Source organism: Pseudochaenichthys georgianus, chromosome 16 (genome assembly GCF_902827115.2).
Source record: "Pseudochaenichthys georgianus chromosome 16, fPseGeo1.2, whole genome shotgun sequence".
Taxonomy (NCBI): domain Eukaryota; kingdom Metazoa; phylum Chordata; class Actinopteri; order Perciformes; family Channichthyidae; genus Pseudochaenichthys; species Pseudochaenichthys georgianus.
In genome coordinates this window covers 13,398,640-13,417,380 of record NC_047518.2, presented here as the reverse complement: position 1 = coordinate 13,417,380, position 18,741 = coordinate 13,398,640, and the positions used below count along the sequence as shown (strand labels likewise).

The window sequence follows — 18,741 nt, the reverse complement described above, 5'->3', positions numbered from 1 at the left end:
ATAACATGGCATCCGCAAGCCAGAAGAAGAAGGCCCCCGGACTCATGGATCAGATCGGAACCTTCTTCGGAGGGGACAAGAAGAGGAAGAGCAAGGTGAGGAAGCAGGGAGAGGCGAGATGAAAACTCGAGCCCTTCTCGTGTAAACTTTTTACTTCTGATTCTTTTACCAGATCCTGTCAGAATTCATCGCAACATAGAGTGTCATATAGTTGATTTTACCGTTGTTTTTTTATGGTGAACCAAAGTCTGACTTTGTCCTATGATTCACTTTGGCTTAAGTCGACACTGGATAGTGACTTTGGGTGGGGTTGGTTTTATTTCTTATTACAAGGAGCTGTCATTTTTTGAATCATTTAAGGATACATTTCTATATTATTATGTGTATTTTCTTTCATTTGAATGGTACTGACATTGATAGCGTTTCTTCTCTTCGGTTAAATTTAATATATCTGTTGTGTACGTGATTTGGTGGAATTGCTTGCTGTTTGTTTGTGAGGACGTCAAACTGGAGTGAAGAACAGCCCTGTTTCTAGGTACTTTCCGTAATGATGATGTAAGAGACGGGCCTGTATCATTTAGATGTAATAGTCGACATTATTTTAGATGCTTCTTTGATGTCTCTGTCTCCGTGGTACTTTTACAGATCTGTGATCAGGGAGGGACTTCTCCTGTTTGCACGGTACAGCAAGCCGCTAAGTCACTTTCAAAGTAAACAGATCGCATTATGCTATAAATGATCAAAGAGATATACGATGTATATTATCATCAAATATATATAATGGAGTAGGAGCATATTATCATCCCCTGCTTGGGAATATATACAAGAGCCTGCATTTTATAAAGTAAGAACAGGCTTGTGGTATATTGCGGGCAAGTGATAATACAGAATTATCGCTTTAGAATGACTTGTATACCTGCAAGGCTTTGTTTGTTTCTTTGGTATACAGACTTTTTGACCCAAAGTAAATCTAAACACCACAATGATCCGGTTTAGTTGGAGTGTCAGTTTAGTTCCATTAGTGCTCCTGGCACCAGTTTGGGCGCACTGCCTGGAGGCAGTAAGGAAATGGATTTGAAGCTTCAGCGCCAAATGTGGATATGTTGGTTGATCACTACTGACCACAAGCTGAAGCCAAATCCCAAAACCCCCAACAAGCTGAAAGGGAACATTTTCTCTTTTCAATATCAACTTTCTGCTCATTCTGATTGAAAACATGGAGAGTTTCCCTACAGCTCACTAAATCCTGAAGGACAAAACCCTGTAGAACTCTTATCAGCAGGTTTAGCAACCTTATTGCAAATAAGTTACTGCAGCAGCATGAAATATGCATCTCCCCTCGCCTTATGTCCGCTATGAAAAGGTGTCCAGTGTAGGATTCAGGATCAAAAACATATTTTATATATACTGTATGCTACAAATCTTTCTGCTGATCAGATGTTTGTTTTGCTTTTGGAAAATGTTACTCGTGAAATGTTCAAATTATTCAAATTATTAAGCTTTCATTCAACGTTAGGCTAGTGAACAATTTACCGCAGTATTTGTTTGATTTTTCTTATTCTTTATGCCATGCAATTGTACATTGCTCTGCATATTGACGACAGGTTTGCAAAAACAAAGTTGTACAAATATATATATTTATGTATATTCACCAAGGGTTTGCCTTCAAATGATGAGTGTTCATGACAGACAGGTTCGCCCCACCTCCGTTGCCTCCAGCAAAAGATCAAGCTGCGCTATCTTTCTGCTGCAAATGCTTATTTTTCCAGCAAGAGAACATCATGAAGATATTTTCAAAGCTTTGTTTCTGATCTGCGCGCTCAGAATCTCCTTTTAACGTAAACTTTGCGGCCGTAGTTTTGGAGAAGATTGCATCAGTGTTTTCTGTTCAATATGCATGTGTATCTGCGTAAGGCCGAGTTGTTTTCAGCTGAGGCAGCTGTGGAGACCTTTTCAAACGGATCCCTTTTGCTATTCATGTCCTTTTGTCAGATTTGACTTTAATCCAAGCCCCAATCAGGGCTTTGAGAAAATGCTAATACATCAGCAGGAGGTGTTTCAAAAATAGTTGTGATGACGCCAACACCCCAGTCTCAGGACATGAAACAACTCCCAAAAACAAATCGGCATTTGAATGCTTTCTGAAGTTGATTATTTCAAATTACTGGGATGATGATATATACTAATTAGAGGGAAATTAATTTTGCATCAGCTATTCTAGCAGAAATGTAGACTCATAAAGAACAGAACATGAGTTTTATTATTATTCATTGAGTTTAAAATGCAGTGCAGCATTACCGTGTACAGATCAGGCTTCAGCTCACAGTGAAACGTCTTGTGATGCTGTCCTCTACCCCCAGTGTCTTGGATGCAGAGGGGGAGTTAGCACCCCCTCCTCTTCCCCTCACATCAGTCTGCTCACCTCAGGTTCACGTGTCCCGACCTGTCAGAGAGTTGGTCTGAACCAGCAGTGGATCTGTGCTGATCCCTGTTTTATAACGCCTTCAACTTTGCAGTGTTTGTATCTGTTGTGACCTGTTGTGACCGGCGACCTGTTCCTAACCCAATCCTGTTTTAAAGCTTTTTGAATTACTGCTTGATTAAAACTCTTTAACAACAACCCTCAGGGCTCTCTTTGTTTTTGTTGTAATGCTCCATGTCTCTTTTGGTTCTTGTTCTGTTTGTTAAAGTGAAATATATTGTTTTAACAACATTGTCTTTTCCAAAAAGTAGCTCATAGAGTGCTGCAGTGATGATGAGTTGTCTGTAGGAAAACCCAGATGTTAGCATCGTCAGGGTTCCCTGGACTTTGGAATAGTGCAGAAAATAAGATCTTAGGAAAACAATAGTTTATGATACTTACATGTTATGTCCAGTGAAATAATCTCCACATATTAACACGGATTTTAAGATTTTTGAAGCGTAAATGCAAGCGGCTGAAGTAAAAAGCTAACCATATTGACGTTTGTTGTTAGAGAGCGACCTTTAGTGGCCACAGTAATTATGGCCGAAGCAAAGGAGGAAGTCAGTTTTCTACAGAGTGGGGAAGTCCACAAAGCATTTTGGGTAAAAAAAGAAACACAGAACATCACCCACGAGACCAGTGTTCATATCTAGTTTGAAACAAAGATTGTTAGTTTAAATTACGTACGTAACAACATTACTACTAACGTTGCGTAGCTACTACATCACCATGTTACAACAGACTCTCGGTACATAACTATGTCACTTAGCCTACATACTCAATTCAGCCCTAACCAGGATCTTTTTATTAACCAAGTGATTTTGTGTCTAAACGTATGATGTGTCTTTATACTGCTTTGCTAACAACTGGTTACAGCCAGCCACTGGTTTGTTTGAACTTTGAAAAGTGACCAAGAATGTAAAACAAATGTTTTGAACAAATGGGTTTATCCACCCTTTAAGGTTATAGACTATATAACCAATCTATATATCCCAGAGTACAGTCTATGTCATACATACTTGAAAACAAGGTTTAAAGGAAAGCAGAGTTACTGTTAATATTCAGTACTATGGTTGTGCACTAAATGATTCAAATCTAATGTACTGTAAGACTGGCTGAACTTGTTTGTGAGAGCCTGTGAAAAGGTAAGAAGAGAAAAATAAATGACCTTTGACTCTTTTCACTCCCAGTTTGCCCACTAAAAGGGCAGGGCATTGTAATCGCCACAAGACCAATGTTCTTGTTTCCTGGAGTATGTGAATTGAAAAAGCAGCAGCATGTTCAATTGGATTACAAAAGCAAAAACATCAGAAGTTCAGTCGATACAGGCTTATTATTATTTCTATTTAAGCGTTTATGCATCTTGGTCAGATTAACCCAGAACAAAGTCAGCCCGGCAAAGAAAATTGTTGCAAAATGAAAAACAGTCTGGGATACAATTGTATTTGATGTAAAAAACAGGCTGCAAATGATTAACCCTGAATATTAAAACCAGGCCTGCCTTATCAGTCATACATGGAAGAAACCGGGTGGATATAGCCTCAGAGTTAAAGAAATGTACGCACAAATACTGCTCAAGTATTTCAGTTTTAAATTCGGTTATGTGCTGCAAAGCAAACAAGATGCAATTAGGCTTTAAAGGACTTGACGAATGTTTTTTCAGGGGAGGTTGGCTGAGCAATATAATAGGACATTATTATATATGTTTGGACCTTCTCCTTGACTTGAAAAATGTGACAATTGACTCCCAACAAATCCTTCAAAATAAAGAGTTCAGCTACCACGATAGAAGCACAACAAAATATAAACGTTATATTGTTTATTCTAATATAAGTGGAATTAGCAATTGCCATACTACTTTCCCTTTACCAAAAAATAACATATACCTCCCCTTCCCTAAACTCCGCTCTCCCATAATATATTTGTTGACGCTCCCTAAGAAAATGTATTTTTTCCCCCACAATTTTCCTCACAATGATGGCTCAATCCATCTTTTAATCTTTCAAGACTCAGGACCTGATTCGGAGGGGAGCTGCAGCTGTTTGTGTATTCCAGAATTTCAGAAACGTTCCTCTCTTTCAGTGCTACAGGGTGCAGATTTCTAGTGTTTCGCTACAAAATCTCCTCGCAAATCTTCCCAGTCTCCTATTGACGCTTGTTGGGACTATTTTTTAAATATCTTGAGAGAAATGATCTTCAGCCTTGTCCTCTGAGGATGAATTATTAAACATCATCCATAATAACGCAAATCCCTGGCCAGGCTGTGACCTCTAACCTCAGAGGAGATAGTTGTGATCATTAACCAGTCCTTTGGGATGAGCCCCAGCACATGAATAATGTGCAGCTCTTCCTGTGTTCTGAATCAGGATTTCTCACTTTCCCTTATTTCACCCAACCATGTCACTTGAAGAAACATGTGACAGCAGCTTAAGCATTATGAGATATCATAATAATGAAAGGAATTTTAGGAAACACACTTAATAGTTGTATTTCTAAGATCAGACCCTGGATACTTCTTTATTGCTTTATATGCGATTATTTCGAAGCTGGAGAGCAGAGATGTTTAGGTTAGTTTAGCATTAAGTCTGGAACCAGGGAAAACCGCCAGCCTGTCACTGATAAATGTCTTTTAGATTAATTAAAACTTGTAATATTATTCTGCGAACTTTATGGCTGTAGTGATAGCAATATTCATCAGTTGGAACTTCTTCATTCAGACTAACATATCTCAACAACAAATGGAGGCATTCGGATGGATTTGTATACAAATATTCATGGTCCCCAGAGGGTGATCTGATCACTTTAATTGTTCTAGTTTTCTGTGTTGTTTTATGACAACATACGAACAAAACTGACTCAGATTTAGCGTGTGCTTAGTGCTAATTTAAACCTAAACATTTAGACACATTGTAAGCATGTTGCTATGTTAGCGTTAGCATGTAGCTTAAAGTACAGCGTTACAAAGATGGGTAATGGCATGGCATGGGTAATACTGTTAGATTTGTTTTACCTTGGTGCTCTGTCTTAATTTTAAGCTAAGTTCTCCTTCTCCTAGTTTAATAGCTTCATCAAAACAAGTGTATTTCCATAAAATACACAAGCTCTGATTCATCAGGAAACTACAGGAGTGTGAGAACACACACACACACGCACACGCACACACACACACACACACACACACACACACGCACACTGTATCTGAACTCAGACATCAAACTAAGATCATTGATTGAGATCCTCCGGTTTTTTTAAAGACCCTGCAGTGAGAGTTTGAGAGGAAGTTAAAGAGCTGAACAACTTTTGCTTTAGCAACAGACACTTTTGATAACAGCTCAGGCTTGGAAGAAGCCTCTGTGTCACTGCTCAAGATTTGAAAATCAATTCATTTACAGAATTCCAGGAGCTAATGGAAACCACATTTGCATTAGGACACAGGAAATGACCTCATGAGCTCAGTTACACGAGATAGCTCTCTTTTTTTAACACGACATGAAAAGAGATGCATAGCCTACAGAGGGACTCACTCACATCAAAGGGACAACTGACGGTAATTGAGTCGGTACCAGCAGAATTCATCCAGCGTTATTTGATCTAAACCTTTTCCTTTTCTCGTGTCCTTTTCCTAAACAAAGGCACGACAGCGACCACAAAGGCTGCTCTATTTTCTCCCCTCCCTCTCATTTCTGCCTCCGTTTCCCATCACTTACATTATGACAGATTCAAGAACACACGCAGAGACACACACCTATTCAACGGGACATCACAGGGTCACTGTTGACGCACAGTGGTAGTAGTCGTAGAGCTGAAATGCACAAAATGGCGTCAAATAAAAAGGGTATCTTTTCCTCTCCTACACGGTGGTCCATTTTCACAAAACCCATAAAAGACAGTAAAGGTGACAACACCATATCTATCATATTGGGTACATTTCCCTTTTTTAGTAAGCTTAAGGTTCTTTGGTGTGAGATAATGGATTAAAACCATAATAGCTAACCCCCCCTCCGTCCCACACACCATTTCCTGTTACATTAACAGGGTCAGAGAAAGGGATGAATGAGGTAAAATTATCTAAAAAAGAATAAACATACTAAGTGGGTGGAAATGACAATGTTCTCCCATGGGCTGCAGGTTGATGTTGCAGTATTCAAATAATTACACTTTTCACCTTTTTAATGTCAGTGCTAAAGTAAGTTAATAAGGGATTCTGGGGTGGGTGATGTGTTTTAGAATTAATTTTGTTGTATTTGCTAAAATACTTTTTACATCCGGACAGCAATTAATATCAAATAAAATCAAGATGTATTTATATAACACATTTATAAACGATTTTTGGTCGAGCCAAAGTGCTGTACATATAATAAAAATAGCATTTAGACACTTTACAGCTAATACAATAGCACAGATTGTTCAGAATATCAGTATGAGAAAGAAAAATACATAAAATGCTGTTAACAAATATATATATATATATATATCCTGTATCTGTGGCTTTTGCAGTACAATAATAAGTCAGTCAGGATCTCTAGCTTCTAGCTCGCTTCTTTAATTTGAAAAGGGTTTGCCTAAGCGAATCATTTGAATAATATTGTACTTCTACGCAATTTGTGTATAGGATAATTACCTTTTGAAACACACACACTTTGTCAAGTCTTTCTTTGATGAACTGCATTGATTTGTTCATTGTCAAGAACTCAACTGCTCATTTGTACAATTTTATTTTAATTAGTTTTCAACGACTCGTGGCCAAAGGTATTTACCGGTTAGGGATGAGTGAAATGTGAGTGGTCTGGGACGTGAGGCTACTGTTAATGCTTCCAATTCAATAAATATCTGAGGCAGGATGGAAGTCAGACTTTCCACTTAGAGTAGTCAGACTGAAAATAAGCACATTTCCCCAACAAATCTGCACCTGAGCAGCCACTACTGACTCTGCAGAGTTTATAGGGGGAACAAAGTTCTGAAATGTTGGCACAGAATAACATTGCCAACTGGCATCAACTTTCATGAGTGATCGTAGGCCAAATGAATTAAATATAACTATGAAGCTGTTACATAAGCTACAGATTCATTATTCAACTCAACTCTGATTATTAATATTCCAGGTAAGTGACCCAGCTACAATTTTGAGACCATTTTTGTACAGTATTTTTTTGTCAACAATTCTATTAAAAGTGAATCATTTTGACATCATCTTTGAACGGGTAAGTTAGACAAGCAACAGGATGACCTTCACACATTTCTGTATTATTTGATGCATTTATTATTACAAGTGGAAAAACTAATTTCCAAAGAATTCAGACGCTATCTTAAGCTAATAGCATTAACACGTATGGGCTGTTGTTTCTTCCCCTCCCCCTTCCCAGGGATCTTTCCGAGGAGCCCTCTCTCCAGCCCCTCAGAAAGCCGCCGCCGCCCCACGTAAGCGCGGACCAGAGAACGCTGTGGTCAGCTTCTTCCGCACGATCGTAAGTAATATAAAAGACATAATACACAATAGCTTTCACAGGAGGAGTCTGCATCTGCAGTGTCTCTACCCCCCCCCCCCCCCCCCCCCCCCCCAGTCTCTCCTTTGCTCCCTCCATGTTTGTTTCTTCACTTTCTCTGATCTATGTCAAACTCTGTCAAATCTCTTTCCTCCCTGTGGTTAACTCCTCTTAGGTGTCCCCTGCCCCTCCCAAGTCTAGGGTGAGTCTGCTACTATTGAAGTCCAAATGTTCTCTTACACGTGAATTAGGCTAACAAAATATAGAAGACCAGTATTTTCAATACTAACATTAAATGTGTAAAGGAACAAAAGTCAAGGATTTTAGCTTAAAGGTGGGGTAGGTAATTTTGGAGAAACCAGATCGAGTGCGCTAGAATTTGAAAATACACAGCCGGAACAAATCTGCCACTTCCTTACAGAGCCCCTCCTCCAACACACACGAGCGCGCACATGACCAATGAGGGCACGAAATAAGTTTGTGCCCCGATGGAAGGCTGACAGGCAGGTAGGCCATCCAGTTACTTTAGCCGGGCCGGCTAAAATGATTGGTTGTGCTTTTTACAGCGCTACGTCTTCCACAGATGACATTTTTTAATGGATTTATTTTCAAAGCACTTAAGATATTCATTGCTATCGGGATGTTAAGAGCATTCCATGGAATATAACAAAAAGTGTATCTCGAGCCGGTTTCTCAAACTTAATTAGTGTAATCTGAAATTCCAGGATTTTGTGTTATAGAAAGTTAAAATGTCTACATTTTTATTTCATTTATTTTGTATAAACCTTATATAATTAAGCATTTAAACACTGAAACTCCTTAATTTCAGCAACATATCCTATTCCATGCTCAATTATGTTTGGATATAGGACTAAAGGTCTATTATATTATCATATTGCAGGTCTAGGACAGTAACTGTGATTTGAGTATATTATTAAGTAATGAGACTTTTTATTTGAAACCCATTTACTGTAAATGTGCAAACAAAATAACACATATGGATAAAGTTTGACGAATGCAAATACCATTCAAATTCAAACATTTAACCCAAATGTTTGAACACAATGCATTTAAAACTTTTGACTGGTATTAAATACATTCTTTATGTGCTACGTCTGCAGAATGTCACTAAATGTGTGCTCTTTTCAATGTGAGCCTCGCTCCTCTCTCCTCCCTCCCACATCATTCCCTTTGTTCCTCATCTGCTCCTGCCCCCCTGTGACCTCCCCCCCCTGGATGGACCCTCCTCTCCATCCCATCCTGCTTTTGCGCTGAGTAAGACACTCATTTCTATTTGTCTCCTCTCCCTTTTACCTTTTGTTCTTGTCTCTTGCTTCACATCCAGTGGAGAGGACTAGTTGCCAAGATGGGCCTGGTAGGTGTTTTAAAAAGAAACACATATCATGCCTAATGAAACCGAGGGGGCAAGTGAGGTCACCCTCGAACAACAGCCTTCGAGTGTAACGCCTGTGCCTCTATTCTCATTTAGTCTCCATCAAGCACTTCAGCCGCTGTAATCAGTCCATACATCAGCGATAACGACCTCATTTCCTTCCGACTTCAGTCCATTTCCAAATAAACCATACCCATTTTGTAGCTTTGCAGCCTGACTTATCATATCATGTGCTTGTATTGTATATTTTCTGATAAAAACAGGCATTGTCCGGCTCATAATTAGGCCTGTGGCTGACTAAAGGGAGGCTGCCTTGTGCTTCATGAGGCGACGTTATCAGCTCTTCGTTTAGGGCCCTCGTGCATGTGTGTGCAAGTGTGATTATGCTCAGAAAAAGAGACTCTCCTAGAGACCGTGTGGAAATGATTTGGGCAGGACAAAATGTAAAAAGGAAAAATCTGTATATCTTTTTCTTTTGGCTATAGCACAGTTGGTCTGACTTTTGTTTCCTATTTTTGGTCTATATTTGATTTCAGCCTTCCTTCGCAAAAGCTAATACAAAAGCAATAACTTTTGCACCATAGTTCATATAAATTGGTATTCCCAAAAGACAACAGCTCTGTCTTTGCATTTGAGTTTTATTCATTTGTGCATGCATTGGTGGCCCAGATAAGAAGTCCCATGAATATATTATAGTTTAAATTAGGCCACTATATGAAGATAGAATTGTGCCAATTTCTATTATTTCAATATTCATAGGTTTCAAGTCAAATATGCTGAGTTTTTTTTTGTATGGGTATCAACCTAAAACCAGATTTAAAAAGTCAATGGTTATGCATGAAACGACCCACTGGTGGTTTCTAAATTCTCAACAAAAATGCAAGCAGAGAACTTTTCTTTTTTATATTTTTTATAAAGTTTGCTGGGCTCGATATTTTTTTCCAACTCCTGCATTATTCACTCAAAAACCTTGAGTAAAAAGATGTCAGATATGCAACAAAAATATACTGTAAAAATGTGGCAAATTGGATTGCACCGTAATCAATAGCTGGTTTCCTCCAATATTCTGGGTTTCTGTCAAGCCTGCCGCTCCGTCACTCCCGAGTACACCCTGGAGTAAGAGGTCTGATATTTGATCTTCGCATGTCTCCTTGCTCTCTATCATGAGAATCTGGGGATCTCTGTAGAAAGGTCAGTCCCATGTTAATCCCCTGCTGAACGTCTCGAAGACTCTTTTGACCAACTGCTTCCTTCTCTCTCTCTGGCAGGGCGACCAGAAGTCACAGTCTGCTAAAGCCAAGAAGGCCAGTGCAGGGGACGGCAAAGGCACCCTGACTAGGATCTTCAAAATGGTAAAATAAATTAATGTCAAACACTTTTCATTCCCACTGGTTTCTTTACACTACTTCTCTCTTCTGGAACTCACATCAAATAGAACAAGTTGTATTTCCCTAATCACTTTCTTGCCCCTCTTTCTTCCTTCTGCCTCAGTGATGATATCAGCAGCAGAGTGAGTAACTTCTTGGTCATGGAGGGATACTTAACTCACTTCGCTTTTGTTCAACATTGATATGCTGAGAAGACATCCTAATCTCATTACTCCTGCAGCAGCAGAATAATAAGAGGCTTTTAGAGACGACATTGATTATTGTGCATGCTTCAAGCTTTGTGCCCGCTCTGATATAATCACGCCGAAGATGTTAGATCCAGCTGTGATGAGCGTCCGGTGGGGCTTTGGCTAACATTCTTCATCTGCTTTACAGGGGGGGGGGGGAATGGTTGCGCGTTATATAATATAACATTATTATGCAATATCGCCAATAACTTATCAAGCATGACTGACTTCTAGGATTGCTTTGGAGAACTCACACAAATGCTGGCAGAAATTATACAACTTGTCATCAGGCACACATAACAATGCCATCAATCCTTATCTTCCATAGTATCTATTAGTAATACCTAAATACAATATTTTAATACTCAATAATATCCTGGTACTGATTTATGTGTTACACACTACATATTGCATTTAAAGCCTGTGTAATCAGTACATTCAAAATATCATTGCCTACAATTACTTTGTCTAGTGTGAAACTTGAGGCTCATAGTGACTAACGCATAGAGTATCACTCCCAACTCTGCATTTCCTTTTAGTGCTACTTAGCATTTTAGCATCTTTCTGGAGCAGTAGTATACACTTAGCATAGGCTTTTCCCCCCCAACAACAGCACTTGCTAACTGCCCAGCATTAATTCTGAATAATTTAATGGGTACACACATTTTCCGAGTTGGTGGAGGTTAAAACAGAGCTAAAAGTAGAATGAATGCTACCTTCATCGTGTGTTCAGAGACATGACGTCAAACGACAGGTCTTTATCAATGTTCAAAATGTAAATAGGCAACCTATAAGGAGCTTAAATACAATCACAGCTATGTTATTGCATGTTTCAAGCATCCATAACCATTTACCGTAGTTTAACTTATGTTTGCTAACTGTTGACTTGAGACAAATGTGAATACTTTCTTATATTCATTGACAACAACTGTGCCAAATGTGTGCCATGTTGCACTTATAAATGCTGTATCGCCACGTCTTTGGGAATTCTGATATTTTACATATATGTTAATATCATTTTGTATGCTAATGCTAGCTTACATAATGTTCGCTAGCGTGCAAATGTCACCATAAGAGAGTCAAAGTAAACTGGCTAGCATCCATCAGCTATAGCGGTGTTGACATAATGGGTTCCCTGTTTAAAGCATACTTGTGTGTGAAAAATACACCCTAGGTTTGGGACAAAAAAATTAAGTACACATATTTGTTTTGCAGTTTACTGAAGTACTTCTCACTCTCGCAAAAAACTATTTTGCTGGCCAAAAAATCCTCCAAACAATTAATGTCAAACCTACTCAGAGCAGAGGGGGTACTGTATAACTCAGTGTAATGAGGTGTTCAAACTCCCTCTCAGAAAGTTTAATCTGATGCTGTTTACATCCTCCCAGTTCCTCACACACTCAGCAGCACTTACTTCAGACTGCAGTTTTCACAACTTCTTGACTTTCCTCTTCTTAGTTGATTTGTTTTCTATGTCATGAAAAATAATGTTGCATTGTATGCTCTGCCCGTTTTAATTAGCCACCCTCTCAATGTGCCTTCGATTACTTAGTTTATCAATTACTGATGCTGAACAAGAAATTCAAATTTCCCATGGGTTGCATCCTCATCTGTAGTGGGTAAATTGTTGTCACTAAACTCTGGGGATGATGAAACTCTGGGATGTTATTTAAGTCTTTCTGATACAGCTAATTAGCATTGAAACGGTGCCATCACTCTATCCGCGTCTACCAAACATAACAGGGCTATACAGTCCAAACGGAAGTGAGCATAAATCCATGTTAACTTTTAAACAATGTTTCATGCTTTGTTTCTTCCCATTTTTCAGCTTTCACATTCAGATATTGCTGTCGTTCATGACGGATTATGAATTTCCTCTGAAATGGCTGATAGAACAGTTTAGATCAAAGGCTCAGTCTCAAGCCTTTGTTTTCTTCAAAGGGGTGAATCGTTTCTCACAATATGGCTCGTCTTCCTGAAGCAATCCATCAAGATTTGACTCATTTGTATAATCTGTGTGCCTCTAGCCCGCTTTACTTCCGTCTCCTTTCAATGTGAATAAAAGTGAGGGGTGGAAAAAGTATAATATAGTCACAATCTGTTGAAAGTTTTGAAACAGATTGGAAATGGACTGAGTGTCCTCGCCAACTTTCAAATGATGTTCTTCTCTTTACTTTGGGTAAAAATGTATAACATAGAATTCATATAAATTAGGGACAATTTTTCTGTACATGAAAAGAAAGACTTTATAGAAAATAAAGCTCCCCTGTGAGCAACATTGGCAGAGTATGGAAGCCCATTTCTGCCAAGAAAAAACAACGATGTAAGCATCGAAATGCTAACAAAGTTAGACGTTTCAAATCACGATTATGATTTCATAAGACAACATTATGAAGTTTAATGTCATAATGATGAAAGAAACGAAATAAAAAGTTACTTTTTAAGACAAAATGAGTTTGCATTTCAGACGAAGGATGAATACATATCAAAGCAGACAGTATTAGAAACATCATCTTTTTTTACAAACATGAGAGCATACAAACATGTTCTAGTGGTAAGCCTTTTTAAAAAATCTCAGAGTGGTCCTTAAATGCCAGGATCTTTCATTTCCACATATTAATTAAATATGTCTTGTGTGTCAACAGGGAAGCAGGAGTGCTTCTCCAGTGAAACGCTGAAGCCCCCCTCTAGGACCCCTTCCAACAGCAGCATGGCACGTTCAAGATCACGGCACTAAAGAGGGGAAAAGGAGGAAATCTTGTCACACCGTAAACTCACCTTCCCCTCCACCTCTGATAACACTCTAACATTCGCTAACCCCCTCATCTCATGTCCCCCCTTCCCATTTTGGCTGGTAGATAGCAACACAATCTGTTGCCCCCCTGCATGCGTTGTGCTGAGTCTGTGAAGTCATCATCCTTAGCGTGAACTTTTTGCTGATCCTGCTCACATGTGCAGCCCGAATGACCCTCCCCACATATGCAATGGCTCTCTATACTTGTGCTTGAGTTTATTGTGGACGTCTTGTATGGTTTCTTTAACACATAAGGTGGATAGACTGAAGCAAACCCAGAGCAGTTGAAGGATTATGGCTGGTGCAAGTCCGACTGACTTGACCGTTATTGCCGCTTTCTGATTGTCGAAAAGTCTGGGGTGTTTTAGTTTTTTTAAGAGCGGTTTTATGTCTCGTCACACTGTCTTTGTCATTCCCTCAAACCTTTTCTGTGAACCCGAACTGATTAATCAATTCTTATGGAGAGCCATGTGTTTTCATTCAAACCATTGTGTCTTAGCTGTAGTTAAGTGTCCTGTCTTAAATGTGATGTCGATCTATGTTTGTCTTTGGTTAAATATTAAAAACTAGTCATTTCTAATGTATTTCTTTTTCAGTCCATGAGATAATAATACACAATTTCATGTCCACCTAGCCAGACTCTTATTCTGAAAGGTGATGTTGTTGCTAGAGCATGTCAGATTCAGAACCTTTTATTTTAGCTTTAGTGTCGACTAGTCTCTCCTTTGTTGTCGCTGTTTTTTTCCGACACTCAAACTGTAAATTAAATCAACAAAAACCCTTGTGCCTGTCCTCCTGACTACCAACAACATGTGCTGTGTTGCCTTCCTGTGTAAAATAAAAGAACACCATTTCAAAAAGGTGCTCTGTAACTAACTTTGGAGTGACACAATATAAAGTGTTTTTTGGGAATGTGTAAGTTGCAAGTTTTCTCAGAAATAAAAGCTCAGCTCTACCACTTGTGCTGTTCAGAACATCCATTGTCCATATGTCTTGTAAAGCATCTCTCCCACTGTGTGTGTGCTTGAGCCTCCTGAGTGCTATATGTGTTGTGTCTGAATGGATCCTGTGGATGAATGTAAAGGTCCTCTTCATTACTGTATGTGTAATTAAACATGACCAGCCACTAAACTGAGAATAAAAAAATGATAAAACCAACGTTATTCATGTTGTGTATGTGTTTAGTCATGGGGGTCAAAGGAATTAGCTTTATAAACGGAAGGGGAGGAACATGATATTATTGATTCAGCATACTGACATGTAGTTTCTCTCACAAAGCCCCAATTCATGAGTCATTTGGTCATTGTTCCTGCAGTGCTATAAGAGCGACTCGTGACTGGAACAGTTGGAGCACCATGCATGCTGACGTACAATCACATAAAGGATATGCACTTTCATGGCATGTGGAAATGAAAAAGAAGGCTAGCTGATAATGAAACACAAACAACGATCCCTTTAAATTAATGCTGTCAAAATTATCGCGTTAACGGTGGTAATTAATTTTTTGAATTAATTGCGTTAAAATATTTAACGCATTTAACGCATGTGCAGAATGGCCCGCCCCATACACCCCACCAGTGGTAGCGCCAGGGTATGGCTGGGGTAGGCTACACCCATACCAAGAAATGGCTTAGCCCCACCATGAATAATGATGTTAAAGTAGGCAAAATAAAGTCTGCCAACTCGCGCGGTGTACATTGCACAGACAGCAGTAAGATTGATTTCAGCCACTTGTCTGGAAATACCGAAGACCAGAAACGGTTTTGAAAACTTTTGTCACGTAGTGATCGTCTTCTGAATAGAACATCTTTGATAATGTCTTCTGGCCAATCAGAATCAAGATAACGGCGTGGTGTTTTTGCAGGAAGTCCCGACGGAGAATACTTTTACTGTAGTACAGGTAACACATAACTGGTACGCACTACGCGCAGGTTATGTGCGTAATCTGAAATGCGTACCGTCACTTGTGTCACAAAGCGCATTTGCGTACCGACGTACTTGTGAAGCTTTTCCAGAAGGCGGTTAGATCACCGGACGACAGAGTCGGTCTCCGTGTGCACAGACAGGGCTGCTGTTAACGTCGGTCTGTACAACGGAATTGTGCCAAAACTACGCCAACCGGCTGCGGAGGGAGACTCCCCCCATCACTGGAGAACTGCGCTAAAACAGCTTGATCACAACGTTCACACTCTGTGGTCACGAAGTACTCCACTAGCCCCCCCCCCCCGTCGACTTTCCTGAAGTACTCCCCCGTTGATAGAAATCAACACGTAATGAATTAAGACCCCACGGTTTGATGATTGATAGGTGTGTGGGCTGTCTTTCATTTTGACACGCAGAAAAACGTTATAATAAACATAGATACTGTATGTTAAATGGATATATCCGCCTTCTTTCATTTATCTTTCCATTCCCACAACAATATACATAAAGAAATGGCATATTTTGGACAGAGTTGAATGGTGATTAATCATGATTAATTCATTTTTAAACTGTGATTAATCTGATTAAAAATTGTAATCGTTTGACAGCCCTACTTTAAATACATTTGTTTTATTACTGTCTTGCTAATTAAGCACAGGGAGGTCAACTTAAATACATTATTTCATAAAATCATGATGAAAAAGACAGTTTGAGAAACATCACAATGTTCTAATACTGAGACATGATTGAATTACTGTGTAAAGTTATAAAATCAATATAAGATGTTTGGGCTTAACATTTGTATTAGGCTATACAATACTTTGCGAAAGTATTCACCCCTTTGGCTTTTATGCAGTAAAACCTGACATTTTAGTTGATTTTTGGAGAGATTTTAGTATTTGATATGCACAACATGCCTACAACTTTGAGGACATAAAAAACGATACTGTAATTGTTTTCATATTATAATATATTGTTTTCTTTGTATATTTACGAATATATGAAAATATGCAAAAAGCGACATAGTATAGTATGTCGAAGTATAGTAAGTTGAACATATTAAAAACACGAGATAGTATAGTACAATATATTAATAAATGTTTCATTTATAAAGAACCAGTTTATGTGTTTGTGTGTGTTAAGTAAATCAGCCTCTGTTCACCGAGCCGACTCCGATGTTCAGACGATGAGACTACAATAATTGATTATGCTATCCTATTTTCTCTCTTAGTAGAGTGGTGCCCCAACCTTATTAAACGTTATATTAACTACGTAAATAATTATAATTAAATCTGCACGAGCAATATATACTACATATGTTGCCCACGTGCGAGGCCCATACATGCTACAAATACTATGTCGTTTTTTGCATATTTTTGACATATTATATGCTATGTCGTTTTAACAAAAAATATTGACATAATATACAATGACTTTTTTGCGTATTTTAGACTTACTATACTATTTATATTATGTAAAATATCTTTACACAATTACAACATGGTTGAGCAAGGGAGAGTATCGACTCGAGAAAGAAAGGCTGTTTCAGAGTGATTTCATGTGCCGAGTCAGGGTCGCAGTTTCTCCCTACTTCCAGGCTGGAATAACAAATAAAATATATAATAAAAACCAATGCAAGTTGAAATTAGTAGAAAAATTACTTTAATCTTCTTAATTTATTATGAACAATAGAAAATTCAACTGCAAAAACAAGAAGGGAAAAAAAGCATCTGTACATTGGCTTAGCTTCAATACAAATGCAACATTTTGTTCAAATGACATACTTCCAAACACTCCATGTTATGGCAGTTCATCAAAAAAATATAAACAATCTAAATACACTTTTTACAGAATGAACAACAGCAAAAGAAAATATCAGTGCTGTGAGTTGTAAAGATATGATCAAGACACCCAAAAACTGACATCAAGTCAAAAAACCTCGTATAAGATCCAGGGAACCTCGACCAACATGTGCAACAACGACGTAACAAACGGCAAATGACCTTTTACTTCAAATATAAATATGTACGGCACAAATATGTAAAAAAAGCGACATAATTCTTGTAGACATAGCTGTTTGTAGCTTTGTTTGTTCCAAAATACAAAATGAAAAAAACAATTGTCCATGTGGAGCTTTTCCTCCGAATCGAGTTTCCTCTCCGTCCAATAGGGTCAGCTCGATAGGGACCTGCTTCTTCTGGAGAATTCTCTGTTTGTTGAGCTGAAGCTCTCCGGAGGTTATCATATTGATGACAATCAGAGCAAAACAGATAAAAGTCATTAAGCCCACCACAGGGAACCAGACTCCCCTCACTCCCCTGCTAATTTGGACGAACAGCAGCCACCACGGGTAAACAGTGGAGTCTTCAATCTTTTTCTAACCGAATAAGCCTTTTGGTAGGAGGACAGTGAATGGGGGGGGGGGGGGGTTGTCAGGGGAAGACATGGTGCCAGTCTCCGGATGATTCAGGAACTACCTCCAGGTCGAGGTCGGGCGTCACCTCCACCTGAGACGCTGATTCTTCTTCGCCCAGGGTCACATCATGGATCTGACCTGGAGGGAGGAAGAGGAAGAATTGAAGAATGAGATATGTAATAAAAGAATTGAAGAATGAGATATGTAATAAAAGTAATACAAGTGCTTAGTAAACCAGAAGGAACAATTCCATTAAAATGCATTTACAGTGCAGCGCCTGCAGCTCGGATTCTGTATTCAATTTGCCAGTGGCTGTCACCCAAATGAGAACATTATTCAGAAAGCAATTCCCCCTACTCGTTTTCCAACATTTCTTTTAATTTCTCACATTTTCCGTTCTCTGAAAATGACACACAAACTACATAATAGGACGTTATAGTTCTGGAATATGCTCGTTGTGAGCTTAAAATATAATGTGTTGACAATATTGAGAGAACAAAACACGATTAGTCACTTTGGAAAAGGCTGAGAGATTCAGACATCTTTTTCTGCTGCTCCAGGCCAAGCACTGAATAGAGTTTTACAGAGGGAGTGTTTTAATGATCTCCCTCTACTGTTGCTGTTTATATCTGAAACCTGTCATTAAAGTGGAC

General features: G+C 38.8%; 2 protein-coding genes across 4 annotated transcripts in view; one reads left to right on the top strand and one right to left on the bottom strand.

The window, feature by feature from the left end:
- Positions 1 to 5: 5 nt before the first annotated feature.
- Positions 6 to 14,907, top strand: LOC117460420 (myelin basic protein-like). 3 transcript variants are annotated; one of them, XM_034101816.2, is made up of 7 exons: positions 6 to 95; positions 7,828 to 7,929; positions 8,123 to 8,149; positions 9,293 to 9,322; positions 10,609 to 10,692; positions 10,832 to 10,850; positions 13,601 to 14,907. In XM_034101816.2, the coding sequence occupies exons 1-6, from the start codon at positions 6 to 8 to the stop codon at positions 10,832 to 10,834; spliced, it is 336 nt and encodes a 111-aa protein (XP_033957707.1). In that variant the 3' UTR covers positions 10,835 to 10,850; positions 13,601 to 14,907. The 3 variants fall into 3 exon arrangements, with proteins under 3 accessions (XP_033957707.1, XP_033957709.1, XP_033957708.1); XM_034101818.2 differs by lacking the exon at positions 9,293 to 9,322 and having other exon boundaries at positions 10,618 to 10,692; XM_034101817.2 differs by lacking the exon at positions 9,293 to 9,322.
- A 3,192-nt stretch (positions 14,908 to 18,099) lies between these two features.
- The window catches only part of LOC117460632 (zinc finger protein 236-like), a 64,969-nt gene continuing 64,327 nt past the window's right edge, over positions 18,100 to 18,741 (bottom strand). The window contains exon 32 of the mRNA XM_071206047.1: positions 18,100 to 18,226. Coding sequence (XP_071062148.1) covers positions 18,105 to 18,226 — 122 coding nt within the window. The 3' untranslated portion in view covers positions 18,100 to 18,104. The remainder of the gene's footprint in view (positions 18,227 to 18,741) is intronic.

What these genes read in the sequence shown, in the direction of transcription:
- LOC117460420 (XM_034101816.2), top strand. Translation starts at nt 6, where the DNA reads ATGGCATCCGCAAGCCAGAAGAAGAAGGCCCCCGGACTCATGGATCAG. An exon ending in ACAAGAAGAGGAAGAGCAAG is followed by an intron (nt 96 to 7,827) that starts GTGAGGAAGCAG and finishes CCCCCTTCCCAG; the next exon opens with GGATCTTTCCGAGGAGCCCT. An exon ending in CTGCCCCTCCCAAGTCTAGG is followed by an intron (nt 8,150 to 9,292) that starts GTGAGTCTGCTA and finishes CTTCACATCCAG; the next exon opens with TGGAGAGGACTAGTTGCCAA.